Below are 14,376 nucleotides of genomic sequence, written 5' to 3'. Positions count from 1 at the left end.
TTGAATAAAATGCAAAGAAACAAGCTTCTCTCTCTATGTTTTCCTCCCCAAGATAAACCCTAACCATGTATTTTGGGTAGCATTGCAGAAGAGGAGACTGTAGTGGGAAACCAAGGGAGAAAATGACCATTGGTGGAAGTGTGTATGCTTTGACTTGGTCAAAAAACAAGCAGCAGCAGTTGAAAAGCTGTTTCTGAAAACACATGAAGAATAGATTGAATTAATCTCACATTTTTTTCCTCTTGCATGGATATCTTTCCTGCTTACCAGGAGCCTCCTCATAAAACTCCTTTCTTACGTGTCTTTGTACCCAAAGTCAGCTGCAATCTGTCCAGAACTTGCATCTGTCCAGTAAAACCTATGAGCGGTGCTGCATATTTTTGCACGCCATCTACTGGTACATTTTGCTGAAACTATGACATCTATCATTAAAAAAAAAAAAAAAGCCAAACATTTTTGCCATGAAAGACATACATACTTAAACAATTTCAACCTTGCATGGAGTTCAAGCTTTGGCAGCCAAGCTGAAGCAGTTCTTGTCTGCAGCCAGTTGAATTTTTGCTGTGTAGATTATCAACTTTTATGTGCTTAAGCAACGAGTCATCAGGTGCACAAGCAGCAGCTTCCCTCCCAAACCTCTGCACCTGCCTCTGCAAGGAGTTACTGCCTCCATCCCTGCACACCTCTGTGATGCTCATCCATCGATACGCAGCCTCATCCCTAACACATCAGCAACAAACTTTATTCTCACCGGTATCCTCTCATCACATTTCCACAGTCCTTTACTGAGGATCTGTGAACAAACTCACCCCCCTACACAAACCACCCACACACACACACTCAGAACAACACAGGCTTTTTAAAGCCTTTTGAATAGTTATTTGATCTCTCTGAGCTATAAGACTTCACAATAATTTCAGGCCCTTTCCTTAGCTTCTTAATGCTGCCAGCTCTCCCACTTCCACAAGCCAGTGTTTCATAAAGCCCCAGCTGCTGCAATCAAGATATCTGCAAGGGAAGCTCAAATCTTGTTTTTAAAATACATTTCCAGCCTTTGCAGATGAAAAGTCTGAAAGTACCAGGGCCTCAGGCTCAAAAGCAGGCAAACAAGCCCTAAATGTATTATTAAAAAAATAATCAAAGCTTTGGAAAGAATGACTCATTAGTTTTGAATTCTTTAGATACATCATACTTATTTTTGGTGAGCACTTCACCAGTCAGATTCCACCTTAAAAAAGAAAAAAAAAAAAGCTATAAAAACAGCTTTCAAACCAACCAACAGCTTCAGTCCTTTACTCCCTGCCACTGCACCCAGCAGGCCTTCAGCTCATCAGCAGCTGAGATTGTGGGTCCCAAACTCCTGGTTTACAAGGATCTGAGACCTTCTAGCAGGTATGCTGTCATCAACCTGCTCTTAAATGGAACTGCATGTCACAGACCTTCAAAATAAATGCCTTTATTAAAACATGGGACAAAATCTCCACAAAGGTACAATGTTGCTGTGTAGAACTGGAAGGAAAATTTTGCGATGTAAGAGCGAAGGTACATTGAGGTGTGCGCATCAGGTTTTGTTGTATCCCACACAGTTCTGAGTATTCTGTGTTCTCAGTTAATTAAAAGTGCATTTACACCCAACAAAGCATGATATACCTTTGATGCAGTTTTAACTGATTATTCTGTATCTGTCTTTGCCAAAAACACCATCAGCCATAGTAACACTACAATTTTTGGGGTGGAAAAATAAATGAGTATCTTAGGAGGTAAATCATATATTCTTTTTCCCTATATTTAAATATAGCACACTTTCTAATGAATGAAAATAACCTTGGTATTCAATATCAAGGAGAAGACTTACTAAAATAAACACACAGATGTTTACACACATCTAATTTGCAGATTGAAGACCCAACATATGTGTATGCAAGATCTTTCCTTCATCAGTCTGTAGTGAAACATGAAAACAAATGTAAAAGATGTAGCCATTCAAAGGTCTGTCAGACAGATTTGTATATCTGTACCAGACTAAAATTTGCCTTTTCCTTGTCAGATTTTCAGGACTTCATTTTATAAAACCTTGATCTATATATCTCAAAATGTAACAGAGCCTACCCAGAACTAAGTTGGCTGGAAAGCCTTTAGCTAGTAGAGTGGATACAACTCGCATATGAGTAAAGCAGTCTTCACTGGATCAAAGATAATTTACGACAAAAGCATTCAAATTCTCTTAGATACCTGGAACAGTTACTGTAAAGTAAGTAATTTCTAACCCAGGATGTACTGTAGAGATGAGGCAATAGTTTAAAAATCTTTAAATCCTAAAATATAAATGTAAGGAAACATGAAACTATTTTAAAACCACAAATGTTATATAAACACATAGATCATCTTCTGTTTTCTGAGTACTTTACAGTAGCTCTCTCAAGCTTCTTTTATCTCTTAAACCCTTCTCCAGCTCTATATTGGCCCTTCAGCCTGGTGCATATGTTCCATGGACAAAGTACTTGTGTCCTCTCCTTCTGATCTTCATCACCTTAAGCCTCACTTCTACCTGCAATTCATACTCTGCGCTTTCCATCCTTGCCAGACTCGCATGCCTTACTTATCCCCAGTGGCTTGTGTTTGCCTCTCTTGGCTGTAGCTACAAACTCATATATGCAGAAATGTCTGTTTTTAAAGCACTGTGTGAAGATGGTGCTTTATACTACAGACAGATTTGAGTATCCTTCCTCATTCCAAGCGCCATCTCATTCTTCCAATAGTCCCATTCAATTCTGTGGGCCAAATTTTGTCATTCCCTTTGTCATGTAGAGTAGGATCTCAGTCTTTGAATAGTCCCACTGATTTAAATGGGACTTATTCACCCAATCAGCCATTAGTAAGAATGGAAAGAGGAGCTGACATTATATAGTAACATTTCTAATACATGTCTTCTGATGGCACAGAACAACCTGATAATGATGAAACTTTTACAAAAGTGTAACTGTCTTTGCTTTTTTTTTTGACAACCTAGAAAAATCCTCGCTTCTCTGAACGATATTCCTTTTACAGAATATTATCCAAAGTATATCACAGTGATGCAATGAAAGCTCAGAATATAGCAGACCTATGAATCTGTTTTTACATTACAGTATAGCAGAAATTATACATTATCTAGTAGAAGGAATAAGTTGTCTACAACTGCTTAACACCAACAATCCATCCATTCACTAAACAAAGCTATGATGAAGAAGAACACAAATAAATAAATATAGACCTAGCTCACCAAAACCACATACAGGTGTAAATAAAATGTAGCTGGTTAAAAATGCATTTATATATATATTTTACACAACATTTTAAAGTAATCGTACTTTAACATCATTAGTTTTCAGTACACAGAAACATGAAGCCACTGAGCATCCTGAAGACTAAGAAATGCAGGGGAAGGCCTCCAAACATACAGGAATTTAATGTTTGAAATGGTCATATATGCTGAATTAATGCAATCTCTCTGTTGCAGACCCAACCAAAGTTCTAAAATAAAAGAGCTCCTTTAAACAAGCTCCGGTGAAAGAAACAGATCTGTTAAAAATAACACTACAGGTGCCACAATATTATTGTGTATATATTGCTACTGTATTTTTAATAGTCACTCATTCCTTTGGAGAGCAACTTGTAAAAGAATTATTCATTCTTTCTGTGCATACATTTTGAGAATAATTCACTGTACTTTTCCAAATTATTTTCAAAGTGTACACACACAGGATAGGATACAAAACTTTTCCCAGGCTACATTTGAAAGCTTGTCAGCACTCAGAGCTAAGGCCTTTAATCCCAGGCTTTAAATAATTTAGGTAACACTTGATTACTCCATTGCTGGAACGTCAAGCTCTGCAAAACCTGAGTAACACAATATTTGAGGGGAAAAGAGAGAATACTCTACTATAAACACTCAAGTAAAATACATTTACTGCAGACAAAATGTGAACTGCAGCCTGATGTTTGCAATGCCAATTATGGTAAAGCACCACTGAGGCTGCCCTCCAAATAACACTTTATTCCAGTTTCCACTAACAAAACCCTTTAGTGAGCAGTTCTTTGGTACACTAGTCGCAGCTTGCATGACACAAAGTATGATATTCAGAGGGCTTAAGGAACAGCTTTTCCTTATGTTCATAATATTTAATTATATACCCTAGCTAAAATGTGCACATCGACTTCAGAACAAAAAAAGTCCACCCCCCACAACATGACACAACACACACACATGATTTAGTCAGGGAAAAAAAAAAGTTTTTTACCTTTTTTGTGGACTACTTTTTTTCTTGAAAGAACAATTTCATTTTCTCAGGTAATCCACAGGGGATTCAATATTTACTGTCTCTATACATTTGCTAAATAAAAAAAAAATAGTACAAATATCTTTGTTCTCTTAGGTACATCTTTACCTGTTCTGCTAACAAAGTCTGAACTACAATTTTTCAGTTGTGTTCTCCACTCAAAAAATAATTCGAGTCAACAAAGAAAACTTCTCTGTACAAAGTTTTTTATATAATTTTCATGGGGGTAAGAGACATGAACATCATAACGTGGGCTGTATGACAATCTATGCATATTTCTTTACATAGAAACACCAGCTTATTTAAGAATATTTAAACAACTTAAAATTTTATCAGAAGGCAACAAAGAAGAAGAAAAAAACAAACAAACACCTCCCCCTCCGAATTAAATTATCACTTATTAGGTCCTTTAAGATCCCTTTTCACTGCTGCCTTTGAATCCTTTTTTGCACGGAGGAATACAAAGGTTTTCTCTTATATCCATTAGTTCCTTTTCCCTCCAAAGCGCACCGTTTAGCCCTGTGCAATATGTAGCGCCAGAAAATCAAGATCAACAACAACAAGCCCACAATTGCACTCAGCAGAGTCAATAAATGGCACATTTGACTCTCTCTCATACCATTTTGAACCAAGTCCTCACACAACTTCTGCCCTGACACCTCATCCATCAGCTCTTAAAGCCCAAGAGCAGCACCCCACAAGCAAACCTCTTCTCTCCTACGCCATCTCCAGAGTTGAGGCCCAGATGAGAAACAGCCTTATCTTCCAATATAGCAAGGATACACCTCTAAAATCAGACCCTGGTAATTTGACCTAAAGCTATCCTTACTTGCAAAACAAAGTCTCCATCATCTTCAGAGCAAGAAGGAAAGAGAGTGAGAGGAAAAACAGGGGTGGGGGTAGGGGGAAAGTCCAGTCCTCTCTGACCTGATTGGAAACTTTGTTGTGGCAAAAAGAAAAAAAAAAATCTCTTTGGCCAGTTGAGAAAGTGCCTATGGTTGCTCTTGTATTGGGAGGGTCTGTTCAGGGTTTCTCAATCTTCTTTTCTCTGCCTCTCCCCCCTCTCTTTCTCCCCTTCTCTTGTTTCAAAAGGGGCCTCTGGTCAGTGCTGATTAATAAGTGTTTTTTGTTGTGAAGTGTTGAATAATAGAAGATGGCCAGTGACCCAGGAAAGACTAAACCTTGTGCTACTTTATTGTGGCAAGCTGAGAAAGGGGCTTTAGGACAGAGACCCCAAGCACTGACCCGCACACATCCTGTGGATTCCCTATTCATTCTCACAGCCTTCCAGTCGCCCAGAGCTCCCATTGTTTGCCAAGCAACAATGGAGATTTTGCACAGAAAGTAAAGCTCTCTTCAGATTCTTCCCTGATGTTTTGCATTCAGGGAAACAACCATCCTTAACAGGTTTTTTTTTTCCCTACACTGAATTTCATGGAAACTCTTAGGATTTGGGCTTTTATTCTCATTACTCAAGACTTTCTCTACAAACCTAAGAAAACAAACATTTTCTCTTAATAAATATTTTTTTCTGTTAAATTACACAACATACTTTTTAATTACACAACATATTTTTCCTGGGGTATACTGCTTCCCTAGTGATTTAAGGGGAAAAGTGAGATTTCTTTTCTTCTATTCCTTAGCATATCACCGTGTTTTAATGCACACTACATATCACTGTAATTCATAAAAATAACTGTATTCAAGCATACTCTTTTTTGAGTGAGAGACAACTGGACAGTGCTCCTTCTTTCAAAAATAAAAAAAATTAAAAACAGAAAATTGAAACCTCTTGGTTTATTTCTGCCCTGATTAGGAAAGCCTAGCTTTTATGTCCTCAAAGGCTGACCCTTTCCCCACACTCCAAACAAAGAGTTTATCCACAGCCACCAAGGAGGGCAGATGCCACTCCATAGACTTGCTCTGATTTACCTGTAGGGTCCAAACCACATTTCTCATTCCAATCTAGGCATTTATTTGTACTCTAACCATGTGGATAAAAACTCTTGCAGCTGTCAAACCTTTGGGTAGAAGAACAGTTAGATGGATCAAAGGCCTCAGGATCTCAGAATTTTGTCTAATTGCTTTCTCTGGCCTGTTATAAACAGATTTTCATTCCTCTATGGAGTCCACTTGCACATGTCACCAAGTGGCTAGTAGATTTGGGTGTTTGGTTGTGCCTTGCATTTGCAGGTTTTGTGTCTTCTTGTGAAGTTACTAGGCATTAAAAAAAACCACAAACAAACAAACAAACAAACAAACCCCACCAAACAAACAAACCAAAAAATCAAGAGCACACACAACCAACCAATAGCAGGAGGAGGTTGCAATCAATAGGAGAAATTCCTGTTAAATTGCTAAGAATGGGATTTCTTCTCCCTCAGTTATTTGAATTTATAACTGACTGAACATTTTTATCAGGACCATTGGTTTTTCTCTGTGTTTACACCTGCGTAGGGAGGTCTAGAAATCCACCCTTTGGAGGTGAGGAATAAAAGACCAGTCTGTCAGAGAAACCTCTAACAAGTGAAGGGGGAACAACAGTCTTTATTAAGGATATTGGGTAGCAGAATTACCTTGGCGGGGGCGGGAGGCGTTGTAAAACATCCATGTGCAAAAAGCTCTCAGGCTGAAACCCTTTCATCGGTGGCGAGGGGAGGGGGAGGCAGGGCGGGGGCTCGCAAACGCATTTGTCAGTGCCACAGAGGAGGGGTCGTAAAGCCAGCGGTGCGGAGGGGTGGGCTGCCGGTGGTCCGCCAGCCCCGCACGCCCAGCGGCTGATGCCCAAAGTGGGACGCGGCTACAAGTGCACTGAGCGCGCCGGGCTCAGCCCCGGGGCCTGCCGAGCCCCCGGCCGGGGCGGTGCGGAGCAGGGGACCCCGGCCTTTCACTTTCATGCCCATCACATCAACGCTAGGAAGAAGGGAGTGGGGGGAGGAGAAGAAGGGGGGGGAAGGCAAGCGCCTTGCCGTATTGTTCCACTGCCGAATTGATATGCTAATTCCCCTTGTGAGGGAATCACAAAGAACACCTTGCACTTCTGAAAGACTTTTGTGTCCTGGACGGAGAAGTTTATTATCAACTAATTAGCAACAACTTCTAGCAATGAGTAGGGTTACATTTTCATAAGCTTTGAACAAACATCCTGAGCTGCGTTGTGTCAGGATGATGGGCTTGCTAAGGAAAATAGAGTCCTAAATCAGAGAATGAGCTTTAATAATTAGCGCTTGCTATATATGGAACCTCTGTCGACGTAGGTCTTCTTCCTAGGCTTTTGATTCACGTTGCTTCCAGACTTGCAAAGGACCATGGCAAGCACTCTACAAAACAAAATCTTACTCAGGGATGACTAGCCATTTTTTCCTTCATATTAAGGCTCTTTTCTTCCAACCGAAGAGTATTTTAGACTACCCCGACAATGCACCAAGGACAATCAGTATATGAAGAAACTCAGTAGAATTAAACATATTCATATTAAATATTATTTTGAGAGGGCTTGTTGTAGGTAGTCTAACACTTCAAATATAAAAATCGTCTGGGGAAAAGGGAAGGTCACATGTGAAATTACAAAAAGGAAACACTCATAAATTTCACAGTTTTTCTGTTAGTTGTGGAATTGGGGGGGGGGGGTGTTGGGGGTTTTGTTTCTTTGTTTGTTTGTTTTATTTTTGGTTTGCTTTTTATTTCTGTGACACTCTTATTATAGTCTTTCCAAAGAAGGAGGACCAGGTCTCAGTACTAGGTTAGCTCAGTCCTCTTCCTCTGGATTTCCTGTATCTTTGGAAGCAAAAGTATATGCTGTTTCCTTGGTTGAAAGCAAAACTAGGAAAAACCAAGAGGACTTTATTTTTATCACTGTAGTAAGTGCTAATTATTTTCTTGTTGACTTCATGCAATCAGAATACAGCAGAAAAAAACCCTCTGAAGGTAAGGACATTCTAGGGTTTACTGATAATTCTTATTAACTGGAAACAACATACTTACAGCTTCACATTATACTGTGGGGTTTTGGCTTTTGAGGTGTGTGATTCGACAGAGGGAGGAGGTGGGCGGGAGTGTCCTAATCAGTACTAGGCTGATTTTGCGGTTTATACGTGGGGCTCCAGTGTAGCATTCCAAAACCTGTCCTGGTCCTGAGGAGAGCACTGAGGAAACTGCAAGCCTTGGGCCTGTACACGGATGCAGAAGAAAGCAGAGCAACTGTGACTGCTTTTGCAATTCACCTTATCCTCTGCTACGGAGTTCATTTAATGGGTAAACGCTCTCCATCACTTGGTCTCTTTCTGTCCCCTTCTCCAAGTGAATTCATTTGTTTAAAATCCTAAAAGGTGGTATAAGGTCTTATTGAAACCCAGCAACCTAAGGGGTGGGAGTGGATTAGATTCCTTCATTTCCTTTTGATAATCCCAAATGCAGCTATCTCTGGTTCCTTAATCTCCTCTAGAGTCGGATTACCACCCATTTGAGCAAGTGCAGCTGGAACTAGGAGATGACAAGCATGCAAAGAAAGTGCCAAGAACTCCTGAGGTGACCAAGATGTCGGGGTAGCCCTGGCCACCCCGCAGCACCCAAGGGTCCCCCAGGGCCCCAGACCATGGAGCAAGGAGATGGCGGGTGGCCCTGGGCCAGGCAGTGCCCACCAGCCCCCGGCACAGACCGGTCTTTCTTCTCACTGTGGTTCCGCAGCTGGAGGGCCACTGCTGGGTCGCTTTGGCACTTCATTCGCCTCATGACAGACTCTACCAGCCTCGCGGCTCTCTGACATGGCCAGGCTAGCGACACTCTGCCATACATGAATATGTAATATATATATACATATATATATATGTATATACACACACACATTCACATGGATGGATGTTCCCACATTTGCCAGGACAAAGAACTGACATAAAATAGCCCGTGAAATGTGGAGTAAATTCAACCTTGCTTATGCATTTCTCTGTCCGCCTGGAAAAAATCAGCCCACATTAAAACACGTGTATGTGTGTGCGGTTACTTTTTGAAACAATCCCTCATATTTGATTGAAATGGAATATGCTACCATGTATATTTAAGATTAAAGCTTTATTTTTAAAGGCCTGTAATCCTTTCAAGGAGATTTTGTTGATATAAGACTTCATCAGAAAGTAATTGTGGATTGTATAGTTCTGACCTTTGCAGAAAGCAGGGTGCAGGTCTGCACAGATGAGAAATACTGTGCATCAATTTCTTGGGAAGCCCCTGCAGACCAGCTAAGTATGCATACAAGTTCAAGAATTTATTTAAAAGGTTACAATTAGTGGTTCAGTAGTCAAAGTTGGGAATGTGGTATTTTTATACTGAGTCAAATACATGATTTAAATATACTTAAAAAAAAAAAAAATAAGGCCAGGCCTTCTACACAAATTGGAGGCAGCTAAATGCTCTTTTGTGCCTGCAGCTCTAAGGAGGCTGTGATGCATGTGAAGGAAAGTGACTGACTTAACTCATTGAGATTCAGGGAACGACCTGCCCTCTTTTGGAAAAAAAAAAAAAAAAAAAGAAAGGCAAGAAGAAGACGAAAAGTAAGTGTGTATGTGTGTGTGTGTGTGTGTGCGTGTTCGTGTTCGTGTATGTGTGTGTGTGAGAGAGAGAGAGGAGAGAGGAGGGGGAGACTCACACGGAGTCCTGCTTTTCTGAGCTGAGAGCTGACGGTTCCTAAGCAGAAAGTATTAGGAGAAACACAGCATCTTGTCTCTTTGCTGCATTTACACAATGAAATCACTTCTATTTTTATTCTTGCTAACCGACCGGTTTTGCTTGAATCCACTCCGAGCGATGGACAATGGGAACGAACAAGTACTTAAAAACAACTAGACAAAAAAAAAAAAAGGAGGAAAAAACCCAAACAAACCCAACCACGCTGGGATGAGGATTACTCACTTTAGCGCTGGCTGTAAGTACGAGGTCTCTTGCTGTATTTCAGAGCGATAGTGACAGGCTGATGTTTAGGTTGGTGTTGCTCCGGTTTGTTTTGATTCTTTGTTGTTCTACTTTTTTTTTTTTTTTTTTTTAATCTATCACCCCCTCTTTATCGGTCTATCAGTCTTCTGCCGACTTACTGAGATAAGATAATAAAAGCGGGAGAGGGACGGACGGCTGAGCGGAGAGCGGCGCGGCGGCAGGGCAGCAGCCGGGGGTGCGGGGCTCCGCGGGCGCTGAGGATTGTCCGATGTTGGCAGTGGTGGGGACAGAGGACTGTTTTCGGCATCAGTTTGTGGGCTTAACTGGAATGAAAATGAGTTTGGTTTTTTTTTTTTGGCACGGGAATTTGCGCGCCTGTGTGTGTACATAAACATCCGCAGGCAGCGCGATCTGCTCGGGTCTGTGTAGTGCATCGTGCGTCCGCCCAGCTTGAAGGAATGCGGTGGTCAAAACAGCTTTCCAGATGTTTGGCTTTTTGGAATTCCAAACCCACCCCACCCCCCCCCCCACACACACACACGCTCCTCAAGTGTATGTGGGATAGGAGTACTTTTCCCTGGAAGGATTTGCTTTAAATAAACTAAGACCAGAACTGTCTCCCTCTCGCCTAGCCTAGTTGCTTTTCTCCCCCTCCCTTTCCTCCTTTCTTTCTTTATTTCTGTGAGAGCGCTCCTGGGAAAGCGGATCGGTTGGAGGGGAAGGCTTTTGAAATCGTGGGGGAAAATGTAAGAGAATTGAGAGGGTCCGGACTTTCTTTGTGTGGTGCTGAAGCCGCGGAGCTGCTTTGTGCTTTGGAAGGAGAAAATGGCGAGTCCTATTGTGCTTAGGCCATTTTCTTCCGGTACAAGGGTTTTCCCCCAAATCTTAAACACTTCAGGGCTCTTTTGAAAGAAATCTCCCAGCCTACGAAGTGTGAATGGCTTCAGCTCTGCCCTTTCCGCAGCCGGTAGCACCTCACATTCGAGAGATCCCACACATTTCTCCTTGCAGGGCTAGTGCACAATTTCTAAAGCTGCTGCATTCAGACCCTTTTGCAGCGGAGGGGCTATTTCAGCTGCTCTTTGCCCGCGTTATTCAACTCAGGAGAGCAGGTTATGAGAGAAGTGGGGACTGAAGAAATAGCATTACGAGACCTGTCCTTCCTTTTAAATGCTAAGGAGCAGCGTTGGCCAATTGTGTGTGTGTTGTGATCTGAGAAAAGATTCGTGAACGACGGTCTGACTTTTCCACTAAGTTATTTAAACTTTATGTATACATACATGTATGTGCATGAGACAGAGAGTGTATCTGTGTGCGCGTGCATGTAGCCACGTAGTAAGATCTTTCTTTTAGATTCGGAAAGAGGCCATATATATGTAAACTGAGATTTTAGAGCATATTTAACCAGTGTGTGCAAGGTATTCCCGTTGTAAGGTGTAATGAAAAATATAGTTCGCAATGTTGTCAGTTCTTTTCAGCTCATAGGTAGGTACCAGCTACCAAAAAAACACTTTTGAATTTCCATGTTAATCTATTTAAGGAAACAAATGAGAGTCCGAGGTTTAAACACCCTTGTCCGATATCAGCCACTTCCTATTAAAATGTGGGCTTGCCCAGGCGTCAGTGATTAAAAGCTCTTTGAAACAGGAGAGCTATCAAATAAAACCCAAGAAAGGTAAATCCTCACCACCACCACCACCACCACCACCACCACCACCACCACCACCTTCTTCTAAGGTTCTGAGTTTAAAAAAAAATAGCATTATTAGTGATCACAACAAAGTGAAGGCGTTGGTGGAAGTGCCCCGGAGGAGCAGCAGACTCCCCGGCCCTGCGGTGGCGCGGGCCGAGCGGGCGCGGAGGGGCGCGCAGGGCCGCCCGCACGGTCGCGGGAGCAGCGCCCGCTGCCGCCGGCGGGTCAGGACCATGGACAGGGACCGGGAGCAGTCGGTGTCACCCCGGGAAAAGGGGGTGAACGGGGCTACCTGCCCCCACGGAACGCCGAGGGCCGGGCTGCTCTGTTTTTCTTGCTATCCCTTTCGTGTTGCTGCTCAAGTTTCTAAGCAAAAGATTTGAGAAATTACATTTGTAATTCTCCTGCAGGAGAGCAATGTCTGTTAAAATGCCATGACAGGGATTTCTCTTCTTACTGCCTGCAAAAGAAGTAAAAGGATCTCTTCATTCTGCATACGATTGCTTTTTTCCCTTCAACTCCGAGCCAAAAATAAATCTACTGCTCGGATCGGCTGAATGACAGTGGTGTAAATTAAATTGATTTTATCAGTGACCAAGTTCCACAATTGGAAAAATTAAATGCCACTTTGACAGACAAGGATAATATGGAACAGATCTATAAAACAGCTTCTTTGGACAACAACAACAACATCAACCCAACAGGAGCCTAGATACTGGCAATCCCGTCTTCTTCATCCTGCTCCGTTATGTCACATCATCTAGTTTGCCTTTCTGCAGAACCGAAATGATTGAAACCATTGTTCGATGCAAAGGGACTAGCAATGATGAGTCATGGACTTTATGCCACAGCAGAGGCAACAGACATGATTCTCAGGCAAATTTCTTTTTTTATTTTGATCTCTCTTCTAATTGGATTCCCTTTTCAGATGCACTTTGCGACACTTTCAACCCGCCCCGCAGCTCCAGCAAACTCAGGGCTGAGCTCCGGGAAGGACAAGCCGCTCTACCTTCACCTAAGAATTGCACAAATGCAACTTCCAAGTCCTTTAGCCAGGAAAAGCCCTACTTCTGCACCTGCCACCGGCTTCCCAAGGCGAGAGGAGGCCTTGAGCCACCTCCGCACTTCCTGCATACCCTAGTTCGGCCCGGCTCGGCTCGGCTCGGCTCGCTGCCCGTTCGATGGGGCCTGCCTGCCGCAGCGACACCGTGTAGCTCCGGGGCCGGGGGAGCGAGTTGTCTCCGCAAGGATAGCGATCCGCTCTCGCCCGCTGCCCGACGCTGCCTCCCCGGGACGGGCACAGTGGAAACAAAGCCCGTGGGGCACGACGCGGCCTGGCCTGACTCCGTCGTGCTCCCGGCCCCTTGTCGGGCTCCGGGATGCTGCGGGGGGGAGACTGGGGCGGCGCGGGACCGAGGGACGCGGCGGTGCCGCAGTGAGGGGGGGTCGCCTGCCGTGCGGGAAGGGTGACCTCTGGGTGAGCCGGCGATCAGGCTCCTCTTCCTCGCTATGACTGTACAGATTCATGTGACATTGAGGCTGGGGAGGTGGGAGGAAGGCGGGGGAGTTGGGGGAGAGGACCCGGAGGGAAGGGGGAGGGATGAACTTTCTGCCGGGCTCGGCTTTTCACACCTTTCTCTCCCGATGATGCGTGAGGACGTTTTGGGAGAGAGTGGCTCGGCGGGGTCCCCTCCGAGCAGGTCCCCCTCGACCTTGAAGGGACCCGGCTGGGCCGCCCGGGTCTGGGATTGTGCCGGGTTTCAAGGACACGGGAGATGATCAGGACTTTGGGAGCCAACATCTGCCTGGCTGGTGACGTCAGCAACCCCGTGTAATCCTCTTGTACTGAAGGCAGATGCCTTATTTGTTTGGCTGGAGAGGCATTAATCCCTAATTCTGGAGCAGCAAGCGAGGGGGAGAGACCGGACCGCTTCCTATCCCCCGAAAGCAACTAGCGGCACTCTCCTCTCCTGCTCTCCGCGGCTCCGACTGGGCGGAGGAGCCGTCAGCCCCCGGCAGGTTTGACTATTTTCTTTTTGATTATGATTTTTTTTTAGTATTCGGAGTGGTTTCATTTTTTTTATTTTTATTTGAATGGTTGGATTTCCCCCTATGGATTTAGTTCTTTGCTCTCGTACGCTCTTCAAGCCGAGAAAGAAGGGGTAAATGCCGCTCCCCACCCCCCTCCATACCCTTAATTTATTTTTTTTTTTTTTTTCATTTTAAGCTTTCCCCTGTGCTTGCTCTCCGGGGATTTTGCAGCGGAGGGCAAGGAGGTTGCTCTCTGCGGTTGCCCGCGGCTGGCCCCTTCCCACCTAGCTGCAGAGACTCAGATGCCCGCTCGCACCGGCGCTGCGGTGATGGGCGTTCCGCCTTGTCTCTCCTCGGCCGCAGACCGAGTAGCCCCACAGGCTCGGGTCTGGTCCGTGTGGCCCCCCT

The 14,376-nt window shown here is 43.8% G+C and overlaps 1 protein-coding gene across 1 annotated transcript in view; it reads right to left on the bottom strand.

Moving 5' to 3' along the window:
- Nucleotides 1–13,460: 13,460 nt before the first annotated feature.
- LOC116782449 (collagen alpha-1(I) chain-like) overlaps nucleotides 13,461–14,376 on the bottom strand; it is a 54,350-nt gene continuing 53,434 nt past the window's right edge. Inside the window, exon 4 of the mRNA XM_032679200.1 lies at nucleotides 13,461–13,679. Within this exon, the coding sequence (XP_032535091.1) occupies nucleotides 13,461–13,679 (219 nt within the window). The remainder of the gene's footprint in view (nucleotides 13,680–14,376) is intronic.

This window comes from Chiroxiphia lanceolata, chromosome 1 (assembly GCF_009829145.1).
Source record: "Chiroxiphia lanceolata isolate bChiLan1 chromosome 1, bChiLan1.pri, whole genome shotgun sequence".
NCBI classification, from domain to species: domain Eukaryota; kingdom Metazoa; phylum Chordata; class Aves; order Passeriformes; family Pipridae; genus Chiroxiphia; species Chiroxiphia lanceolata.
The sequence above is the reverse complement of the archived record's forward strand: the minus strand, read 5'-3'. Positions and strand labels throughout refer to the sequence as shown.